This window comes from Megalobrama amblycephala, linkage group LG1 (genome assembly GCF_018812025.1).
Source record: "Megalobrama amblycephala isolate DHTTF-2021 linkage group LG1, ASM1881202v1, whole genome shotgun sequence".
NCBI lineage: Eukaryota > Metazoa > Chordata > Actinopteri > Cypriniformes > Xenocyprididae > Megalobrama > Megalobrama amblycephala.
The window spans coordinates 70,950,724-70,975,283 of NC_063044.1; the positions used below are offsets into that span (position 1 = coordinate 70,950,724).

Below are 24,560 nucleotides of genomic sequence, written 5' to 3' on the forward strand. Positions count from 1 at the left end.
GAAAAAATATTAATTTCATTGAAATATGCAGCGTGCATGTTTAAAAAAAATCATGTAACTCTTGATCTGTGCAGGATGGCAAACAGTGATTATTCAATTCCTCTAGTTTAGTGTTTCAGAAGGAAGAATGTCCTACAGTTAAAGTTGATCAGTTTTTACCATCTTAATTAGATTAACTGCTATATCCAAGACAAGATTCACCTCTTCCAGGACACACTCGCCTTTATAAAGTCATTTGATTAAGAAAGAAATAGAAATTTGGTGTCCTAAATCTTTATTTTATTGGCACTTGGTAATTGTCATAAAATCTGAACAAACCTTATAGGTTATTCCCCCTGTCAAGACAACCAAAACGATGTAAATTTGATAATTTTGTTGTGGTGTTTTATATCCATAATTCGCTCCTCTTAATGAAGCTTCTGTTTTCACTGCTTATGTCATATTATTTATGCTTGTTGTGTCAGCCACAAAATGAGATGGATGAAAACAGGGCATCATTTAATATGAACAGAAGAAATAGATTTGATCTGTGAATAATAATAATAATAATAATAAAATGTTTACTAGTTTATTGAATTTGTTATGCTTTAAAGTGTCCACAGGAGGGCGCAGGCGAGTTTTTATAGTGCAGCTGTCCTCGTCAATCCTAGCGGAGCAGCTGATATAATGGCACACAGTGAGTGTTTGACTTTAGCATTGCAGCAACTGAGGTTGTCATTTAGTGTCTTAAATCTTCACTTTATTGGCACTTTGAGCTTCACAGTTAATTGTCATAAAATCTAAACTTTATTTGAAGCTTCTGTTTTCACTGTTTATGTCATGCGTGTGTTATATCAGTTTATTGTATCAGCTGACAGCATAAAGAAAAGAGTATTTATCGAAAAGTATTATGTAGCCTACATGTATTTATCGAATTTGTTATTGAGCTCTTAAGGAACGGCAGAATCTGTCCCTGTGCTTTAAAGTGTCCACAGGAGGGCGCAGGCGAGTTTTTATAGAGCAGTTGAGCTCGTTTCATCGTCATGTTGAGTTTCGCATTACAATCCTAACGGAGCTGCTGATATAATGGCACACAGTGAGTGTTTGACTTTAGCAAATCAGATGTGTGTACTAATGCTTCGTCACTTATCCATCGAAATTAACTATTATTAACGACGAATCAGTAAAGGCTTAATCTGACAAGTTGTTTACTGTTGTGCTGGCATGTGTTTGTTATTTCGGTCGAACGTTTCATACAGCGAGAGAAATTTGTGTCAAGAATCACAAAAAAGTTAACTGACTTAGTTAAAATTACTTTTTTTTTTTTTTCGTTTCTAATTTTAAGGCATGTTGTTTTGTTGTCCCTATGCCATAAACTCAAAACTGGCCTTTTCTAATCTGAATTCACAGCATTTCACATTTTAACTTTGACCATTATTGCTGCTTGTAAGAATAGTTTAATAATGATGTTTTCAGAGTTAATTGTAATGTAAGTCTTTTGTTTCAGTGATTGGTGCACACAGTCCTGGTCACAACAGACCACAGAGCATAGACGCACCTCCTACGTGTAAGTCTTAATAATCAGTTCTTGCTTTTTCCTGGGGACCAAATGTTTTGCTCCCATTTTTATTGCTCACTGAAACACATTTTGTCTCTTCAGAAGAGATGAAGTCATCCTCAAATACAGCTTCTACTGGTTGATTGTGTTCATTTTTGTTTATTAACTCTGATATTGGATTAGGGTCAAGCATGTGTGTTGTGTGTTTCAGTGAGTGATCTGAGGATTGTTCTGCTGGGGAAGAGTGTGTCAGAAAACAGTGGAGTGGGAAACGTCCTGTTGGGACGATCAGTGCTTGACAGTGAAGCTCATCCAGATGTTGTAGAGAAAGTCAGAGGAACACTGAAGGACAGACATGTGATGGTCATCAACAGTCCTCAGCTGCTCCAGTCAGATCTGTCACTCCGTCACATCACACAGACAGCGAGAGAGTGTGTGTCTCTGTCTGATCCAGGACCTCATGTCTTCATACTCGTACTGCAGCACAATGACTTCACTGAAGAAGACAGATACAGAGTGAAAATTATCCTGAAAGAATTCAGTGAAGAGGCGATTAAACGCACTATAGTGATCACGACTGATGAAGAGACACATGACGCTAAAGGTGCTCCTGTGAAAGTTAATGAATTAATTCAACAGTTCAACACTGAATGTGGAGGAGGACATCTGCATCTTGAGCATGAAACAGAGGAATGGTGCTCTAAAATACTGCAACGAATAGAGAAGATCCTCAGAGAAAACAGTGAAGAATTTCTCACTTGTGAACTATATGATTATGCAGAAGGATCATCAGTGGATGAAGATCCCAACAGATCTTTTGCTTCTCTCAGAACAGAGGAGGAAGAGGAAGATTCTGATGCAGATGATGATGGAAAACACCAAGAAACTCATACAGAGAAAAAGGAAGCAAAAGGTTTTCTTCGCAATATACCACTAATGTCCTATTGTAAGTATTCCTACAATTGAAATAACATATTCAGCTATATTCTAACAATGGGTTATTCAATATTAGGGACTTGTATAACTTGAGTAGGTACCTAAAAACAGTGCTTTTGTCTTAATAATGATAGTAGTATTGACAGTTTTATGCCCCTTTACACACCTGACATCTGAATGATGAAGAATAGACTACAGTAACTTTATTACAGTGTGATGCAAGCCAAATCCAACTCGTCAATCTTTTTTATATATATATATATATATATATATATATATATATATATATATATATATATATAGCCATTTGATTGATTTAGTTATTCCTGATAGATCAGAGCTATATTCAAAACTTGCCAGTGGTTTCAGAAGCACCAAGTGATCATCACAGTTTAATTGATAAAGAAGCATTTCATGTAAATAAAGCAGTTAAACAATGCATAAATGTGTATTGAATCATGATATATTTATTGCAATGTGTATCATATCATACACTAGATATATGCAAAGCAAATTTGAGTTTAAAGGATTAGTCCACTTTCAAATAAAATTTTCCTGATAATTTTCTCACCCCCATGTCATCTAAGATGTTCATGTCTTTCTTTCTTCAGTCAAATAAAATTAAGTTTCACTGCAGCTTCAAAGGGCTTTAAAGGTGCCCTCGAATCAAAAATTTAATTTTCCTTAGCATAGTTAAATAACAAGAGTTCAGTACATGGAAAAGACATGCACTGAGTTTCAAACTCCATTGTTTCCTCCTTCTTATATAAATCTCATTTGTTTAAAATACATCCGGAGAACAGGCGAATCTCAACATAACGCCGACTGTTACGTAACAGTCGGGGACTCCGCCCCCAATATTTGCATATGCTCATGATCCAGGCCAGGCGGAACCGCCCAGCGGAATCATCGGAAGTTCTGCAGGCAGAGTGAAGAAACAAGCCAAGCGAGGATAACAGCGAAAATGGCAGATCATGGAAATAAATGTTATGTTCCAGGCTGTGCAGGGGATGTGAAAACTTTTCATAGTCTTCCTCCAGAAAAAAACTGTCAAAAGGCATGGGTGATGTTTATCTTTAACCGGATACCGGAACAATTTAACTCAAAGTTGTTAGTTTGCTCTGCCCATTTCACCGCGGACAGCTTTTCTAACCTGGGACAATATCAAGCAGGCTTTGCTCAGCGTTTGACACATAGGTTTGACACTGAAGAAAGGGGCAATTCCAACTATATTCCCGCAAGCAGTAAGTAGTGCTTTTATCCACATCTTGGCTGTAGAAACTATTTCTGATTAAATGTAAAGTTTCTTAGTGAGCTAACAACATTAACGACCATGTACCCAGTGTTGTCTAGATCCAATGCAAGATGCTAGTACAGTAACAAATAGCAAAGTTTACGTAACTACTATTAACGGTGAGGTTAAAATTTATTACTGTCTTTGTTATATAAATCTATAACATAACCGTAGATACATATGCCAATTCTCTTTTGTCGGATATAATTATAATTTGACCTATATTTAACCAACAACACATTACACCGAAGCTAACTATGTTAGTTTATTTGCTTACAGATAGCTACAGATACTCGATCCTTCTAGCTAACTTTCTACACCGTTCAAGCTGAAACGATAGTCATTTGACAAGACATTTAGTCACTTTTTTCAAATATTTTTATTTTTGAGAACTTGTATGACTTGTATGCGTACACCTGTGGAAAAAGATATTTATAGACGATGTAAGTTTTTGTTACTAATAGCTAAAGCGTAAACACACTACAGCAGCTGAGTAGTAAACATGACACGGCTTTTTTGGAATGTCTTCTATGCTTTACTTTGGTTGGCTAAATAAATCAAATTTAAAATCATATCGGTAATGTCAATATATTAGAAACAAATTTTTGCGCTACACAGTTCGTTGTTTAGAGTTGTTATTGCAAAGTGAAGAAGCTATCATTGTAAAACCATACAGCGACACATTATTACAATTAATTTTTTTTACAATGCTAAAAACAAAGTTGCAAATATACTGACGTTACGAGTTATAGTGTAAAGTTAACGCTATATGCTAGTTCCATTGACGTAACAGTTACGTTTTGCAGGTTCATACTGAAAATAAAGACTAACTTACCACTCAGAAACGTCCATGGCCAATCGCAACAAAATTGGTTGTTCCTCTACATCTGCATCTTCGTCAGAAACAGGCTCAAACATATAAGGTTGAATACCAAAACTCTCCATCGTTCACGCCGTACAGTACAGATTTGTTCGCTATCAGTGTGAGCTACTGGAAGGAGCCGAACAGTGAAACAGCCAATCAGAGCGGAGCACCATATTACTATTCATGAGCCTTCCAAATAAGGCAAAAACAGACCTTTTCATTCTAGGGGCTATTTGTGGGGTTATAAATGGAGCTGTAAAACCATATCTGGACAATTTGAGACCATAAAAAAGCCACATACCCTCTATGTAGATATCAGGGAACAATTTAAAATGTTTTTTCAAAGCACTCAAGGGCACCTTTAAACGATACCAAACAAGGAATAAGGGTCTTATCTAGCGAAACGATTGGCCATTTTTGAAAAAAAATACAACTGTATATGCTTTATAAACACAAATTATCGCCTTGCACATGCTTCCGCTTTCCGCATTCTTCAGAAAGTTTACGCTGTATGTCCTATGCCTTCCCTGTTCAACTTCGTGGCACCATTTGCGTTTTTTTCCGAAAGTAGAATAAGGAAGGCGTAGGGCATACAGGCAGCGTAAGCTTTTTGAAGAATGCGGAAAGCGGAAGCACATGCAAGGTGATCATTTGTTTATATAAAGCATATTCATTTAATTTTTTTTCGAAAATGACCGATCATTTCGCTAGATAAGACCCTTTAAAGCCATTTGAAGCTGCACTGAAACTGTCATTTTGACCTTCAACTGTCTGGAGGCCATTGAAGTCCACTATAAGGAGAAAAATCCTGGAATGTTTTCATCAAAAACCTTAATTTCTTTTCGACTGAAGAAAGAAGGACATGAACATCTTGGATGACATGGGGGTGAGTAAATTATCAGGAAAATTTTATTTAAAAGTGAACTAATCCTTTAAATGTTTAACTAAGTTACCCCATAAGTGAGACAGTGAAAAATGTTATACACATATATTGATGTGTTCACACATTTTATTTTACAGTTAGTAATCCAGACACCAGATCAGAGCATTATCAAGCAAAGAGTAAGTTTATAAATATGGCCAAGTTTTTTATACTAAAGTAATATAATTGAAAAATATATATCTGAAAATGTTGCAGTAACCTATTTTGTTGTTGTTGTTGTTTAAGGAGGTGTACGTGTGAGCAGAAAACAGAAGCTGTGTGTTGTGTTGTGTGGAAGTGATGGAAGACTGAAGGCCTCTGTATCAAAACTTATAAGAGGAAAAAAGAAGTTTCTTCCCCCTTTACACCTGAAAGAGAAAGAGTGTGTGAGGAGAGATGTGGAGCTTCATGGACATCTGATCAGTCTGGTGAAGCTTCCAGCTCTCAATCATCTCTCAGAGGAGGAAGTGATGTGTCAGACTCTCCGCTGTGTGTCTCTCTGTGATTCTGGAGTTCATGTTTTCCTCTTCATTATTCCTGATGCTCCACTGACTGATGAAGATAAAGCAGAAATGGAGGAGATCCAGAGGATATTCAGCTCAAAAAACAACAAACACATCATGATCCTTATAATCCAAGAGAAGAGCATGCTTAGTAAACTGATTAGCAGTAAAGGTAGACCACATAATACTTCAGAGTCTCTTCAAACATTTGGAGGTCATTGTTTTGTTCTGGAGAACAGCTCACAGGTTCCAGATCTACTGCAGGATGTAGAGAATATGGTACAGGAGAACAAAGGAAGTTCCTACACAACATTCATGTACCTTCAGGATCAAGTAGAACTGGAGAGAAACAAACACAGAGCTGAAATAGAGGAACTGAGAAAATCAATGGTAACTCAATCAGGTATGAGTTCATGAAAGTGTGTTGATGTTTGTCATTAGCCGCTATTCCACTGACATGGCTGATAGCTGGGCTTATAGCCTCGGACCTGTAGCACCGAGCTCAAAACCATACTGTGTTTTCACCGTTGAGCCAGAAGCTCCATAGCACCTAACTAAAGCCTGCCTGTTTTCAAACACTCATTGCTGTCTGAAAGTGAGTTTTGAGCTAAAATGATTTTAAAAGTCTTTAATGCTGATGTTAGCTGGTTAGGTATGAAATCATCCGTGGTTCAACCTGCCATTTCCTGACACAGATAAACTCCGCCTTCGTTAGTAACCACTCCCTCAAGCCCGAGCCGTTGGCCCCAAGAAGGTCCAGGCGAGGCCAGTTTAAGAGCCAGAATTTACTGTAGAAATGCAACTGGCACGCACTAGCATGCCCGCTTTTGGCCCAACAGTGAAACACGTCTATATGTATTCAAATCCTCCTCAGAAGTCTGTATTTATGAGTTGGAAAGTCATAATTACGATGTCAGGTGAATTCAAGTCATCTAAGCAAAATGTTGATGTACCTTTTCTACAAAAACTTCAGCAAGATTTTTTTTATTTTTTATTATGAATAAATAATGTTCAGTTAGTGTGATTTTACTAATGTAACCTTAGTTCCCTGAGATAAGCATTAAGTCAGTCTTTATCTGATGCTATGGGGAAACTCCTTTCCTCCAAGACTGGAGGAACTGTACAGACCTATGGCGCTTCAGACCGCCGAAATGGGTGGGGCTGAGAATGCCATTTTCTCAGTCGTTTGAATGAGAAAACACAAGCGCCGACTCAAGTGCAGTACGGTAGTCTTTCCTTCCAACTCACTGGCCAGCCACGAGAGCGTGATTCGCTGCGGTGGCCACCAATTAGACTTTGAGCGAGGAAGGGGTCCGCCCCTTATCTAGCAGCTCTTGCAGGAAGGATAAAATTAGTGAAATGTCACAAGACGATGGGTCTTCATTCCGGACTGCCCACGAGTCAGAGAAGACAGACCACTTAAAGGCATAGAGACGTCTAGTAGACAGGGCTCTAGCCTCTGAGATAGTGTTACCCTTGCGGGAAGGCACTCAGGCTCCCATTGAGGGGCCATATGTTAAGGCTCCACAATTCAGGTTGAGGGTGCCTAATGATTTCCTTTGCCTGGAAAAGGAGTTCCTTCCGCAGAAGAATCAGCTAGGGGGCTGCTGTCGGCAGCTGTATCATCTCGGGAAACCACGACTGGGGGAGCCACCATAAGAACTGAGCATCTGTCTTCCCTGACTTGTCTGATGACGTGAAGGAGCAGAGAGATTGGGGGAAAGGCATACTGCGCCAGCTGCGCCACTCGTGAGTTAGTGCCTTTGAGACTGTCCTTTGAGAAAAATATTGGGCAGTGAGAGTTATCTTCTGAGGTGAAGAGGTCAACCTCTGCTCTCTCCAAATCTCCTGGGTATAGAGTCTCCACTCTCCTGGAAACGTACCGGTGAACAATCAACTCATGCTCTGACCAAAATTAGCCAGTCATCGAGGTAATTCAGGATGTGCACTCGAATTTGTCTCCGAGGGGAGAGAGCTGCATCCACACAAACTTGTGTGGCACCAGGGACAGTCCGAATGGATGGACTGTTTACCAACCCTTCAAACACAAATCTCAAGAATGGTCTGTGATGAGGGGCTATCTGGATATGAAAGTAACTGTCTTTCAGATTCATCTACAAAAACCAATCCCCTGGACAAACCTGTGAGAGGATTTGTTTCAATGTTAACATCTTGAATGGCCGCTTCATCAAGGCACGATTCAGATGTCTCTGATCAAGAATGGGCCTGAAGCCACCATCCTTTTTTGGAACGAGGAAGTAGCAGCTGTAAAAGCCTGACTCGTTGTGAACTGGCAAGACTGTTTCTAGGGCCCCCTTTGCCAGTAAGCTCTCTACTTTAGACCGGAGGACCTGGGCATCATTGCCCCATACCAAAGTCTGGACCATGCCTTTGAAGTAGGAATTCTGCGGGCGAATTTAAGTGCGTAACCTTGTTTGATTGTGTTCACAACTCAGCTTAAAACACCGGGGATGGCTTCCCAAGCCTGAGCCCAGGTAGCAAGGGGCTTTAGCATCTAATTCGCTGCTACATCTTGTGCTGAAGGAGAAAGATTCTGAGAAAATGACATTCTCATCCCACTTATATAGATGGGTAACCCCGCCCGTTTTGGCAGGCTGAAGTGCCATAAGTTTGTGGATTAAAGAAAGTTCAGAATTTCCCACTTGCAATTACGACTTTGTGGTGATGTAAATGTGCATTCAACTCTTTCCAACATGACTTGAATGCACCATAACATTGCAATTTTAGATTAGTGTTTTGACACTAAAACAGTATTGTGTAAATCATCTGCTGTGTTTTCAATGTACGTCTCACTGGATTTTTTTTTTTTTTTTTTTTTTTTTTTTTTTTTTGAAAAACAAAACAAAAACTATACATAAAATTTGTGTTGCTGTAAAACGTTATGGTTACAGGGACAGATTATCAACTAAAAAGGACTTACTTTTTGTGTTGTCCCTTGCCTTTATTTTCTAATGACCTCACACTTTTACCATAGTGCATGACTTGCATTACACACACAGTGCAACATACACAGAACTGGTGATGTCGAGCTCAAAGTGTTGTAGAAACTATGGCGTGTTTGCTTCCGTTGTTTTGTGTGTTTCACTGTAATAACTGTTCTTCTCTTGCTGTTTGCAGGTTTAACACACATTGATGTTAGTGTGAGGATTGTTTTGCTGGGAAAGACGGGTGTTGGGAAGAGTGCAACAGGAAACACCATACTGAGAAAGACAGCTTTTAAATCAAAACTGACTTCACGCTCAGTGACCCGAGAGTGTCAGAAAGAAATATCTGAATTCAACAAAAGATGGATCACTGTGATCGACACTCCAGGACTGTTTGATACTGGAGTTGATAATGTTGAGACCAGGAAGGAGATTGTGAAGTGTGTCTCAATGGCGGCACCTGGTCCACATGTGTTTCTGCTGGTGATTCAACTGGGACGATTCACTCAAGAGGAGAAAGATGCCGTGAAGATGATCCAGGAGACTTTTGGAGACAAATCCAGAATGTACACCATGGTGCTTTTCACTAGAGCAGATGAACTTAGAGGAGCAAGTGTTGAAAATTTTATTGAAGATGATGATAGTTTAAAGAACATTGTCCAGCAGTGTGGAAAGAGATACCATATGTTCAACAACATGGAGACTAAAGATCGAAAACAGGTTTCTGAGCTGCTGGATAAGATTGACTGTATGGTGAAAGCAAATGGAGGGAGTTTCTATACCAATGGGATGTTCCAGCAGGTGGAGAAAAACATCAAAGAACAACAAGAGAGAATCATGAAAGAGAAAGAAGAAGATAACATGAGAAAAGAAGAGCAGCTGAAAACCAAATATGAAGCTGAAATAGAACAAATGAAGAAAGAAAATGAGATAGAAAGACAAGAGATGCAGAATGAACTGAGAAAAAGTGAAGTGGAATTCAAAAAGAAAGAAGAGGAGATCAAGAAAGAAAAGGATGAAAACCTACAAAAAGAGCTGCAGAGAAAACTAGAGGAGCAGCAGAAACTGTTTGAAGAGGAGAATAAAAGAAAAGAAAAGGCTTTAGGAGAACAGCAAGAGAACTTCATAAAATACCTGGAAGAAAAACATGAGAAAGAAAAACAAAAACTCAAGGAGAAAATTCAACGTGAAACTAGAGAACAAGCAGAGCATGAATATCTTGTAAAACTTGAGAGAGAAGTAGCTAATGCTTTAAAAGAAGCTGAAGAAAATCTACCATGTAATGCAAAACGAGCTCGTGACTGGAGTCGGTATGGAAGTTTTCTAGGAGCGGCGGCTGGAAGTGTTGTTGGTTCTTATGAAGACATTGTGTGCTGGATTATCAGCTTACGTTCTAAACGTCAATCTCAAATTGAATCTGAAGGGTGAGTTCAGATAAATTTGGAGAAATCATCTTGAGCACATACTAAAATATCTGTGCACATAATGCTTAATTTCCCAAAACCAATCTGTTTGTATTGATGGATTTGAGTGATATTTGTGTAACTTCACTTCATCTCACATACTGTACAGTATTAACTGTGTTTGCTTGCTTGGTTTCTCTCTTTGGTTTTAATGCATGTTATTGGATTTTGGACACTGCCATTTGGATTGTGGATTACTCACTTTTTTCTTTCAAATGTACTTGTGCATGGATCACAACTCTTTGAGTTCAGCAATTGTCTTAAAGAAGACTTCGAGAAATCCAGTAGAACTTCAAACGCTTTGAACCACAGTAGCATTTCAAGCATTTCAGTATCACAGCAATAAATCACTTTATATTTCTTTGTGTTTCATGATTTGGAACAATATCACCCGTTAGAACATGCAGAAAGTAAGAAATTTATTTTTTGATTAAGAAACTTTATTTTGTTAAGGGGGAAAAAAAACTGAAAAAGTGTAAAGAATTCAAAAATGTTTTGAATGTTTTATCTCAGATTTGTGTAATGTTCACCTGTTTGGCAAATGTTTGTGATGTACCGACAATAAAGAATTGTTTAAAACCATAATTAATGGTCTGGTTTCTAGAACATTCACTCAGGAGCAAAAATCTTTAAACTTGAAAGATATAAAGATTTGCCATTTATCGTGAAATTGTCGGTATCAATTGATATGAAACATTTGGTGATAATGTTTTTTTGGCCATATTGCCGAGCCCTACTATGAATATTGTCAGCTCCGTTTATGCTCGTCAATTGTAAGTTGCTTTGGTTAAACGCACCTGCAAGTAGCATAAATGTAAATGTAGTTAATGCCATGCTTTACTGTTTACAATAAAGAAATGCATTCCAAATTCAAATATAAATTTGATTTACAGCATTTTATACAGAATTGTAGTATAAATATATTTTTTTCAACAAACTGGTTTGTCCTTTTTTTGTTACCACAGTAAATAATCTAATATAATGTCATCTTTATTGTAAATCATTTTACCATATCTTACCTATTGTTTTCACAAGATCAGATTGCTAATTAGGTTTTGTAAAAAGCTTTTGCTTATTTTAATTTTATTTTTTTATTTTTTTGCATTTGCATTTGTATTTGCACTTGATGTATACTAATATATTTCCATTTCTTTGGTGAACTGAAAAATATGTAGATATGAGTCTAAAGTCTTTACAGGGGAATGCAAATGAGTCACATGGACGTTTTATTGGCATGTCAATCAAATTTGACCTTTGGTTTTGAGAAATTCAAGGTGTTGGTGATATAATGGCGCACAGTGCAGGTAAGATTTAAGTTTAACCCATGAAATGTGTTTACCAGATTCATGTACTAGCATGTTTTTTCATGATCCATCATAATTTAATACTTGATTAGATAATGAGGTTTTATAATACTGAGGCAATGTTTTTCATTAGTTATATGGGCTTGTTTGAATGGGCATTTCAAAAGCAAAACTTTTTCAATACAAATTAAACTTGGAGATAAATATTGTAAAAACCATAGGTTTGTCTTTGTCTGTCAACAGACTGTCTTTGAATATGTTGAAAAATCAGTCAGCATTTCCTGTCACCGTATCTGTGTATGCTGTACAGTTGTTTACATTCATTAGTGGTTATATAGTGTTCCCTCCTTTTTCAGAATTTTTTTCTTGGACTAATTATACTGGCCAAATAGGCTTCTGTTAGTAGCTTGCCCAAAAAAAAAATATGATAAACTGCAGTTAACATATTTGTTCTGCAAAGCAAAGTCTGTGAGTGAAGTCAAAGTCCCTTTCAGGGCAAGTCAGTTCACTCAGGGACACCCAATACAGGAAATACCAAATGTCAAAATCTACTGCCAAACTCACATTTCAGTAACATTTAAAATCAGCATAACATTCTGACATGAATCGTATCATAAATGTTGTTTCTTACTTTCAAATAATGTTAAAACAATTAAATGTCATCTTTGTCCAGCCAAATGCACAGTGTACAGCAAAAGCTGACAAAAACAAAGGCGCAGTTTTATGTAAAAAGATTAGGTGGTGTTACATACATGGTCTACTTTGTGCAGCTCAGGCTTTTCCAGTAACAGTATTCAGCGCACCTATTACAGCTCATGAAAATACAGATTAATAATACTTTTAGGGTTAAAACAGTCATCAAATCTAATTTTATTTATAAAGCTCTTAAAAAACACAGAGTGTACCAAAAGATTTGACAAAGGAGGATTAATTGGTGCTATATTTTTAGATTTGTGTAAAATTAATCACAAAGTTCTTCTTTCTAAACTGTCTAAGTTTCAGTTTACATCTGGAGCTTTAGCATGGATAACCTTTATTTTTTATCAAATAGAAATCAATGTGTAAAAAATTAAAGGGGTTCAGTCTTACATTATACATTGGCTGTACCCCAAGGATCAGTGTTAGGTCCCATATTATTTAGTCTGTATATTAATGATCTTGTGAATCTTTTTCTTTCGATTTCAGGTATGGTGTTCAGATGATTTGTGCTACCAGCAGTGGGTGGTGAAGAAATAACGCCCAGGATGGGTAAGAATCAGTTTATAATGTATAGACCGATATATAGACGAAATGTTGCTATTTCGCTAGTCTAATAAATCGCTGCTTTTCAAAGTGTGAAAAAGTCGGTAACACTTTACTTGAAGGGGTGTGCATAAGACTGACATGACACCTTCATAATCATGACATGACACATGTCATGAATATGAAGGAGGTTTTATGAATGTATATGACAACTGTCATTAAATGTCATTCGCTCAATTATGTCATTTTTAATGCAAAGATGACATTGTTTGAGATGTCCGAGTTATGACAACTTGACATAAACCAATACATCATAACCTGTCAGTATCTTTGTCATGACAACTTGACATTATTTAGCTTTATGGGTTAACATTACATTAAACTGTCATGTGGTTGGTTTTGACATTGGCTGTCATGAGGCCATTATAATAGTGTCATGAATATGTATCTTGAGCTCAAGTACAGTGGTACAAATTGAACATGTCATTAAAATGTCATTAAGTGACAATACTCTGACAAATAATTTTATAACAGCGTCATGACTATTTTTCATTTCATGTTTTTTTTGTTTTTGTTTTTTGTTTTTTTAAGTTTCCACCAACAGAAGGTCAGATAATAGACAATTTCAAATTTCTTAAAAAAAGATAAAATAATGGTAACACTTTATTTTAGGGTCTTTTAACTAGTTGCTAAGTAGTTTTTTAAGTTTGATAATTAATCTGCTATGTCATGTTTATGACAGGTTATGATGTTTTGCTAATGTCAAGTTGTCATGACAAAGACACTGACAGGTTATGATGTGTTGGTTTATGTCAAGTTGTCGTAACAAAGACATCTCAAACAATGTCATCTTTGCATTAAAAATGACATAATTGAGCGAATGACATTTAATGACAGTTGTCATAAACATGCATAAAACCACCTTCATATTCATGACACGTGTCATGTCAAGATTATGAAGGTGTCATGTCAGTCTTATGCACACCCCTTCAAGTAAAGTGTTACCAAAAAGTCTTAGTCACATTACTATTTTCACTTTAAAAAGCCAGTTATAAGTTATTTCTATCTTTTACTGTAGTGTGTCAGTAGGAAATATCAGTTTACATTACCAAACCTTCCTTTTATCATTAATTGTAACCAGTGAGATATTTTTATGCACAAGGAGTCTGACAACAGACGGTATGATCTGATCTCACCATCATTGAGTTTGTCTGTGATTACATGAAGAAACATAAAAAACTGAGACTGTGGCAGCGTAGACACTTGAAGGAACCTTCCTGCAAATCTACTTGAAAAATGACATGCAAGTGTACAAAAGCTGTTTTAAACGCATTGGGTGGTCACACCAAATATTCATTTTATTTAGTTAATAGAAGTTAATTTATAAATAAAATCTATTTATGATATTATTTTTGAAATCATCCTCACTTTACAATACTTTTACACAAGTGCCTAAAACTTTTCACAATATTGTAGCTTTGCAGGTCGGTTTCTTCAGATGTCTTGTGTTGCCACCATGGCAAGCCGTTTTGACTTCATTCTCAGGATATGAATTATTGATATCAACAATTCAATTCTTGATACAGTAATTACAATTTCACATATCATAAATATAATTATTACTAGTAAAAATAATAATTTTTGATATCAATAATGACATTGTTACTAGTAAAAATGTGAATTTTTGATATCAAGAGTTAATTTGGCACTAGTTGAAATGTCAGTTCTTGATATCAACAATTGAATTGCTACTAGTAAAAATGTTCATTTTTGATATCTGAAAATGTATTTCTGATATCAATATAATTTCAGATATGTAAAATGGCTTTCTTACTAGTAACAATCACATTCATGATATCAGAAACTAACACTGTCACTAGTGACAATCAAATTATTGATATCAAAAATGAACATTGTTACTAGTAGCAATTCAATTGTTGATATCAAGAATAGATATTTGCATTAGTAACAAAGTAATTAATGATATAAAAAATTATGATTTTTACTAGTAAGAATTGTATTTCTGATATGTGAATTTGGAATTTCAACTAGTAAGAAATGAATTCTTGATATCAATAAATGAATTTGAATGTCAGCCTATGGTGACATTTCACTAGTGAAAATACAATTACAGATATCAAGAATTAAATTGTTGATACCAAGAATTAACATTGTTACTAGTGGAAATGTAATTCCTGACATCAAGAGTTGAATTGTTGATATTGAGAATTCATATCCTGTGAATGAATAAAAGTCAAAACGGCTTGCCATATTGCCTCAGTTCTTCTGGATTTAGTCTGTCTCCGTTTTTTCTGTTTCTTTATGTAATCACAGAGAGACTTGATGATAATGTGATCATACTGGCTGCTGTCAGATTCCTTGTGCATACAGAAATGAGTGGCAAAATGAATGTTTGGACATGTAAACTCATGATTCTTACTGACACACTGCAGCAAAAGATATAAATAACTGGCTTAAAATATTTTTTTGTGTGAAAATACTAATGTGCCTAAGACTTTTGCCCAGTATATGTTTAAACTTTATCGCAACAAAATGTATCAGGAAATAAAAAATGCATGGGCCTTGAATGTATCCTAAATATCTTGCTGCATTTTCTCAAAGTGCTTGTAATGTAACAAAATTTAGAGAAGATTTGTCACCTCATGCTGTGTGTTCGGTATTTTGTATGTTTATTTTATGTTGTGTTTGGTTTTGTCTAGACTCGATCATTCAGCAGAATGCAGAAAGGAGAGGAAGAGAGTTACGTAAGTGTCAAATTATGAAAATAATCATGAATTTGAAATTGTAGGTGAGGTTTTCAAGAATTATAAGGAATTATAGTACAGCGTTACAATTGAGTTAACTTATTTACAACAATTTTATCTGTTTATCAGCTAATTGAATATGTTATAACATATTGTGGCACTGATGCTGTTTGCTGTCCATTATAAATGTGTTTACTGTTTATTTACCTGCTGTTGGGGGGAGGTGTCCTCTTTAGTTAGGGTGAGGAGTACGGTGCCCGACTAAAAAGGGAGAGTTGGAGAGAAAAGGGAACAAAGAGTTGCAGTGAGCTGTTCTGGAAAATTTAGACTCCTTTAGGTTTTATTGTTTTGAAGGAGTTTCCTGTATTTCTTCTGGAAAATAACACAACCCAACAATAAAGAAGTGTTGTTTGATGATAAAAAGAAAAGTAATCTCTCATTATATTAAATCCAACCAGTCATGATCATATTGATGTTAACTGGGACATTTGATGCAATGAGCATTTATTTCCCCCAGAGAGACAGCGAAGTACAAGTGATGAACGTCCTAACAGTAAGTTAATTCTACATTTTTTTTTCTACCTGTACAAAACAAAAACAGCAGACGGACTGAATGAAAATGCAAATTCACTCTCTGGCAGTAGGTGGTGCTCATGGAAGAGCAGAGGTTTCTAGGGCAGCATGATATATCATTTTAGCATCAATATCGCGGTGTGTATCCGTGATAGTCAGATTGCAGGATGAGCAAAGTAAAGTATAGTGATCATAGTTGATCCGTGATCCGTACGGGCCAGCTGCCTCCTGGTTTGGAATGCATGTGATTTGCGGATTAATTGCAAAGTTTAACCATTATAAACTGAAAGTTTATCAGTTGCACATGTTTTTAAATCCTGTTGGTTTAAACAACAAGTACAAGAAGACTGTAGTTTGCGCACTGTTTTCTGTACGCGCAACAGAGCCACGCAGACAGCATGTGAACACCGAATTCAGTTCCTTTCTCTTTGTTTTGAGCTTGAACTGACACGTGCACACTAAGTTAAGTTAAAATGCCCATCTTGGTGAATATTCTCATAAATGCAGTCGGTTGTGTTTTGTAAAAAATTAAGAAAAAGGATGCGTATCATTATACTGAATCCGCGCATTCATCTTAAAGTGACAGCAGCCTAATATACCAGCAGCTGTTTGTGTCACCAATGTTAATCAAACAACAAAAGAGAAAATCACTTTTGCAGCTTTAACAATGATAAATTGTATTAATTATTTTATTATAATAATTAGATTTAACATGTACAGTAAAGACAGTGTTATTTAAAATTTAATTATTCAATTTATGTACCTGAATACAGTTAGATTTACCTGAAAATCATAGAGCGCTGCTTAGTTTATTTGTATCGTCGTTCCATTTTATCTATGCTTGAAATTTGTTTATTATGTTCTATGCAGATGCACTATATCATACAAAATCCTAAAATGTTAATTAGGACATTTGATACAAGCATTTTTTTTTTTTTTCCAGAGAGACAGCGACAGCGAAGTACAAGTGTTGAACGTCCTAATTGTAAGTTAATTCTACTAATTTTGCAGATGTAATATAATTGTTTTTATACAGTATCTTGGTGATGTTTTTACACTACTCTGCTAGTATATATAATAATTTAATATGAAATCAAATTATGAATTAATTCAATTACATATGAATCACAAGCCAACTCTTTTCCCAGTTAATATTAGGGATGCAGTCACAAAGATAAATTGTATTAATTATTTTATTATAATAATTACATTTAATGTATGCAGTAAAGACAGTGTTATTTTACATTTAATTATTCAATTTATGTACCTGAATACAGTTTAATTTACCTGAAAAACATTTTTATTTGTATCTTTATTCTGTCTTTTATCTATGCTGTAATTTGTTTATTAGTTTCTATGCAGATGCACTATACACTACAAAATCATCCTAGAATGATTAATTCTTTAGAGCTATTCAAATCATCTTGTGAAATTGTTTTCGTATCACAATGTATATCGCAGTATAAATATTGCAATGTCAATTTTTTCCCCCAATATCATGTAGCCCTAGTGGGTTTTTTTGTGTATCACCAGTGTTGGGGAAGCTACTCTGAAACTGTAGTTTGACAAGCTACAAGCTACTCATAAAATAAAGCAGTTAAACAACTGTCAAGCTACCCTTCTGAAAAAGTAGTTAGCTATATTTAAAAAAAAATTGTTTTGTTTTTTTTACAGTTACATTGTTACAATTACATTCCAATGTTTTGGTTTAAAACAACACAATGCAGTATCCAAAGATGTAATAAACTATCCAAAGATACAATACTCAAATGTAATGTTGCAAAGAATGACGACCCTGGAGTGGCCCATATCTGGATTAAAGACAAGGGCCACACATGGACCATAGCTGGCCCGTGTCTCAGCCAATTACTAACCCATAACTGGCCGTGCACTGGGCCTGAATAGGTTTTAGTGTTGGTACTAATTCTCAGCCAAGCACCTGCTGACCACCCAGACCTCACAACTCTGAATTCTGAACATTTAAACAGCTACATTCTTGACAGTAAAACACTTAAAACTACATTCTGTGACAGAATAGTATTTTGGGAATTAGTGTTTTTTCTCTGTTACAAGTGTCGCTCACTAAGAGAAATGCTGCCTGTCTAGACCGTGCAGACACAATCAGAGTGATACAAGGGTGAACAGTCTGTTTTTTTGTTTAAATAAGTGCAGGGTCTTCAATAATATGGAAAAAAAATCATTATTGTTTATTTCTCTTGATTGACTTGATTGGCATTTTCAGTGGTGACTAATTTAAACACCTCTGATTGGCCACTGCAATCAAAAGCTCAACAGAATTGTTTTTGATTTGTTGCAAGTCTCAATGCTGCAGAAAGCCATTAAAAGAAATTGATGAAACTTGAGCAGATCTAAATGTAATGCCACAGTTGACATTTTTCATTCATTTTCACATTTCACTTAACCAGTTCCAATTGCGCAGGGGCAATTTTTGCCCCTTTAACTTGAATTTTTATAAATAGGTGGCATGTGTGCCCCAAGCCCCAATTAATTTCTGACCCTGGTGTAGAGTAACAAAGCTTGAGTTTCTTAATATGTTTTTCAGTGTCACTGAATGTCTCTGGAAAACAAAAGCTGAACCTGGTGCTGTGTGGAAGTGATGGATCACTTACAATCTCTGTGTCAAAACTATTACGAGGGAAACCGATAAATCCTTCACATCAGAGAGTGAACAGTGGAGAGTGTGTGAAGAGAGAGGGGATGATAGATGGACGTCTGATCAGTCTGGTGGAGCTTCCAGCTCTCAGCCAGCTCTCAGAGGAGGAAGTGATGCGTCAGACTCTCTGCTGTGTGTCTCTCTGTCATCCTGGAGTTCATGTTTTCATCATCATTGTTCCTGCTGGGTCTCTGATGGATAAAGACAAAGCAGAAATGGAGAACATCCAGAATATATTTTACTCCAGAGAACATTTCATAGTGCTTTTTACAACAGAGATCACTGTTGACAGAGCAGTGACTGAGTTTGTCCAATCCAGCCCAGAATCTCAGAGGTTAATCAGTCTCTGTGGAGGGCAGTTCAGAGTGATGGGGTTAAAGGAGCCTGAAAACTCAAAACAGATTCCAGAACTGCTGGAATATATAGAGAACATGAAGACTGAACCATATTCACTTCAGATGTATGTGAAAGCTCAAGAGAACAGAGTCAGACGTGAAACAGAGGAGAAATATAAAGAAGAACTGAAGAGAATGGAGGATGAAATCAAAGAGTTAAAGCAGAACATTCATTTAGAAGGTTAGTGCAGTTTTTGTTTGTTTTAATATTTGCTTATGCATATTTAAAAGAATGTACAGTCTTTTCCTTTACAATATTCCAGCAATCATGTTGTGTGCTTTGGGCTTGTTCACAATCAAGTCAGCTGCATCTGAACCACATTCTGTGTTAATATCCCAAAGCAATCAAAAGTTTGGCATTTGGAACCATTGTGACCTTTTTATCAAAAGCCCAAAAACTAAAAAACAAAACCTCTCAAAGTGATCTGAGCAATTTACTGAACTACTTGCATAAATGTCACAATAAAGCATAAACATATTTATAATTAGAAGAATAAGTAACAAATAATCCTGGTTGATGAGTGATGATCTTCCAGTGTTGTTTCAGCTGTGGCTTCTATTTTTTGATGCTTGGTAAATTGAGACCTATCAATCAGGCCGATCAAATCAATCCGAGTTAAACAGAGTCCGACTAGTCTAGACACATCACCCCTGCGTACCATACTCGAGATCCAGTTTCCATTGTTTGGCCTTTCAAATAACATTGAAAAACACTGTGTCGTGATTGCGATTGGATCACAGAAGTCCTTTAGCTTTAGCCAAAAAGCAAGTCTTGTCTCTCCATGAGGATTTTCTCAAGATCTACACATCAAAAGACTATCAGTTATTTATGTTTTCACAGATCACATTTCAAGCAAAGCAGTCATTTTTTCACGCTACAAAAGCAGTGCACTTCAAATATTTTAGCAAATTTAAAAGCACTTTTTAAGTTGATCATATTCCCTATATTCACTCTAATGCCAAGTTTCTAACTTTAAAATGACACCTATTTTGTGTTGGTTAAGCAGGTGGTTCAGAAATAGTTATGAATTGATGAAATATGGAATGAAATATGGAATAAACAACACCAAAAATAGACCTGAATGTTATTAATACATACATACATTATTTCAGGTGCTGAATGTTCAGATTATCTGAAGTTTTTGAGGATTGTGCTGATCGGAAGAACAGGAAATGGAAAGAGCGCAACAGGAAACACTATTCTGGGAAGAAATGAGTTTGTGAGTCAACCAAGCATGGATTCAGTGACGGCTGTTTGTGAGAAGGGAGTTGGTGAAGTTGATGGTCGATTAGTAGCTGTTGTTGATACTCCAGGTCTCTTTGATACGACAATGACAAATGATGAAATGGTGGATGAAATAGTGAAATGTGTTTCACTGTCATCACCTGGACCTCATGTGTTTGTCATTGTGTTGACTGTGGGAAGATTCATCCAGGTGGAAGCAGACACTTTGGATCTGATAAAGGAGATATTTGGACATAAAGCTGCTCAGTTCAGCATCATTCTGTTCACTAGAGGAGACGAGCTTGGGAATGAGTCTATAGAAGATTATGTGAAGAGAGGAAACAATGCAGACCTGAAGAAACTGATGAGAGATTGTGGAAACAGATTCCTGGCTTTCAATAACAGAGAAAAACAAGACAAAACTCAAGTGATTCAACTGTTAAACATGATAGAAGAGCTGAAAAATACTAATAAGGGTCGATACTTTACTAACAGAATGTTTGAGGAGGCAGAGATGTCCATTAAAAAGAGAATGGATGAAATACTGAAAGAGAAAGAGAGAGAGATTCAGACTCAGAAAGAAGAATTACAAGCCAAATATGAGAGAGAAATGAAAGACATGATGAAGACACTCGAGGAAGAGAAACAAAGAGCAGAGGAGGAGAGAAAGAAAATGCTGAATCAACTGAGAGAAAAAGAGGAAAAACTCAGAAAAGAGTTTGAAGAAAAAGAGAAAACAGAACAGAAGATTCGAGAGATTGAAACCCAGAAACAATCAGAAGAGGAAAAACAGCAAAGAGCTGAATATCATCAAAAAATAGAAGAAATGAAGAGAGAGATTGAAAATCAGAGATCACAGTATGAAAAACAACAAAAAGAAAAAGAAGAAGAAGATAGAAAGAGAGAAGAGAAATACAGACAAGATCAAGAAAAGATGAAAAATAAACAAGAGCGTATTATTGCAGAATTACAGAAAAAACAGGAAAAAGACATAAAAAAGAGAGATGCAGAGGAAAGAAAGAGGATCAAACAAGACGAGAGAGAAAGACGAAGATGGGAAAGAAAAATAAAAGATGCTGAAAATGACAAAAAAGAGATTCAAGAGGAAATTAAACGACAGCAGAGAGAATGGGAGGATGAAAAGAAACAACAGATGAGAGATCGAGAGGAAGAAGAAAGAAAGAGAAAAGAGAAACACGAGAAACAACTGAGAGAAAAACAAGAAGAACTGGAGAAAATGAAAAAGAGATTTGAAAAAGAGAGAGAAGAAAAAAGACAGAAGATAGAGGAGGAGAGACAGAAACAGAGAAGAGAAAGAGAAGAAAAAGAGAGAGAATATGAAGAAAAGAAAACTGAAATGGAAAGATATTATGAACAACTGGAACAAGAGAGAAAAGAGGAGTGGGAGAGAAGAAAACGAGATGATGAGGAGAGACGAGAAGAAGAGAGAAAGAGATCGGTGAGAATGATTGAAGATCTAAAACGAGAACAAGAAGAGATGAAGAAAAGAGAAGAAGAGGATAAGAAGAGAAAAGAACAAGAAGAGAAAGAGAGAGTAATGAAACCGAAACATGAAGGGAAGATAAAACTCATGAAGAAGAAACATGAAGATGAAGCCAGAAAACAAGCAGAAGAATTTAATGATTTCAGAGAGAAAAAAGAGCAACACATTCAGGAGCTTCAACAGATGCTGGATGAACGTAAGAGACAACATGAACTAATGGAAAAACAATATCAAGATCTGCAGGTTCAGAAAGGAGAAGAAATAAAAGAACTACTACAAGAAGTTGAAAAACTGAAAAATAAATCAGGCAAATGTGTCATTTTGTGATATTTCTGCAAAACGATATTAATGATTCTTTTTTATTATTATAGTTACCTACAATTTTTAGAGGTCAGTAGTGTTACAAACCTGGTCTAAGTTCAGGGAGGAACAATAAAGAAAAAAGCCTGTAACATTTCTTTGCCATTTCCTTGATTTTATTTTCACCCATCACACCACTCAAATTAGAAGCATTCAGTCCAAGGAAGAACAAAAAAAATAAAGGTTTCGGTTTATACCCTATCTGCAATGTACTGTATTAAGGTCCTAGGCCATTGAATGATTTATAAACAAGTAACAGTACCGTAAAATCAATTATATATGCAACTGGAAGCCAGTGCAAGGACCTGAGGACTGGTGTGATATGTTCATATTTTCTGCTGTTCTGAATGAGCTGCAGGCCAGTGAGGAGTCTATTACAATAAGAAAGAAGCCTGTAACCGTTTTTACCATTTCCTTGTCATTATTTTCACTTGTTACACCACTCAAATTAGAAACAGTCTGTTTAGGATTTGGCAAGGATAAACAAAATAAAAGATGCCACTGACTAAACGCACAATTACCAAATAACCTAAGTGAAAAGTAAAATATAATAAAATAAATAATAATTATTATTATTATTTATAGTGGACTTCCCTCTGGCTTAATGTCTGGAACAGAACAGAATGCAGTTATATTTGCACAATTTACAGTAAAATCAAATCAGTACAAGGGAAAGAAAGAAATAAGCATACAAGAACTGTATAAAATAAATTGCTCTACACCAGAAAATAAGAACACTTTCTTTCTTTCAAGCACTGAAAGAAAGAGAAATAAGAACACAAACTACAACTTTCTTCAGCCACAGCCTTAGATGAACTGAAGATAAAAGACATTAAATCTCTGAAGATCTGATTAAACAACTCCACAAACAGCATTACCAGCTTCACTATTACTAACCACATTGACTTTATTTCTGTCAGACATCTAGAGGCCTTTTTGAGAATTAACAGAGATTTAGAAGTTTTTTAAGTCACCATCATGGTGATCAGTATTTTGTTTTAGTTGGGCTCTTGACCCTTGACTTTTGTTAATGTTGTGTTCTTTTGTGCATATTGGCCAGTAGATGGTGGTAGTAGTTTGTGCTATGTGTAAGTTGAGAAGAAAGAAGCAAGAGAGTTATAACCATTCCACTCAGTGCTGCATGAACTGTACTGTTATGCTACTTCATTTTGTTAATTAAAGATTTCTTTCTTTTCAAACGCCTCTTTTCTTCTTACCAAGTACATAACAATTCGTTTATTTCTCATTCAGCAGGTGTTTTCTGCATTGATAAAGAAAGAAATTGACAGAAGTGCAGCTCAACATGAGATGCATTAATAAAAAATAATAAATTCATCTTTTATTATATATATGACATAACACTGAAGAAATCTCTTTGACATCTTTAAAACCTGCTATACCTTGTGTAAAAATTGAGACTCACTTAGACATCAACATTCATCATTCAAACCTCAACAATGCTGACAATCAAAAAACATTCAAACATAAATAGTAAAATAATTCAGCCACATAATTTATTCATGCCGCAATGCATGCTGGGAGACGTGGATGACTTTTGTATGCTGGCATGAAGCATGTCACCATTGTTGAGTTTCATATGCTGATTGTTAAGTAGCTCTGTAGTTATTAACTTCCTTCTCAAAACACATTTTCATTTTTCTGAAAACCTGACTTTAACTTTAAAGTTACATACATATATGATATGAATCAAACGTGTCATCTAATTATAATGGAAAGGATTGTCGCTTCCATAGACATAACAATTGTGTATTTTACAAATTCTAAATGATTTGTTTTGTTTTTAAATGTGTATTTAAATGTCTGAAACCTAAAATAAATATTATGTGGTTGAAAACACCGTATATTTGTGATATGAAAAGCACTGAACGCGTCTGATTCAAGCCCTGGTTATACTTCACTTTCCGTGCCCGGACGTGTCTCGCAAATCTATCAAAGTATACGAAACCACAGATGCGCGCAGATGACCGAGTTCGATACATGCGGAGTACAATTATTTCTATACTTTTACCAGACATTGACTACGTTTACATGG

At 35.9% G+C, this 24,560-nt stretch overlaps 1 protein-coding gene across 1 annotated transcript; it reads left to right on the forward strand.

Moving 5' to 3' along the window:
- The first annotated feature begins 28 nt into the window (after positions 1 to 28).
- LOC125277433 (centromere-associated protein E-like) lies at positions 29 to 23,349 on the forward strand. The gene is made up of 14 exons (XM_048205836.1): positions 29 to 676; positions 966 to 1,075; positions 1,487 to 1,546; positions 1,749 to 2,483; positions 5,653 to 5,694; positions 5,801 to 6,460; positions 9,196 to 10,426; positions 11,765 to 11,769; positions 12,985 to 13,017; positions 15,732 to 15,776; positions 16,294 to 16,329; positions 17,293 to 17,334; positions 18,913 to 19,599; positions 20,532 to 23,349. The coding sequence occupies exons 2-14, from the start codon at positions 1,066 to 1,068 to the stop codon at positions 22,472 to 22,474; spliced, it is 5,529 nt and encodes a 1,842-aa protein (XP_048061793.1). The 5' UTR covers positions 29 to 676; positions 966 to 1,065; the 3' UTR covers positions 22,475 to 23,349.
- Positions 23,350 to 24,560: the final 1,211 nt, after the last annotated feature.

What these genes read in the sequence shown, in the direction of transcription:
- LOC125277433 (XM_048205836.1), top strand. An exon ending in AAGTGATGAACGTCCTAACA is followed by an intron (nt 16,330 to 17,292) that starts GTAAGTTAATTC and finishes TTTTTTTTCCAG; the next exon opens with AGAGACAGCGACAGCGAAGT. An exon ending in GCAGAACATTCATTTAGAAG is followed by an intron (nt 19,600 to 20,531) that starts GTTAGTGCAGTT and finishes ACATTATTTCAG; the next exon opens with GTGCTGAATGTTCAGATTAT.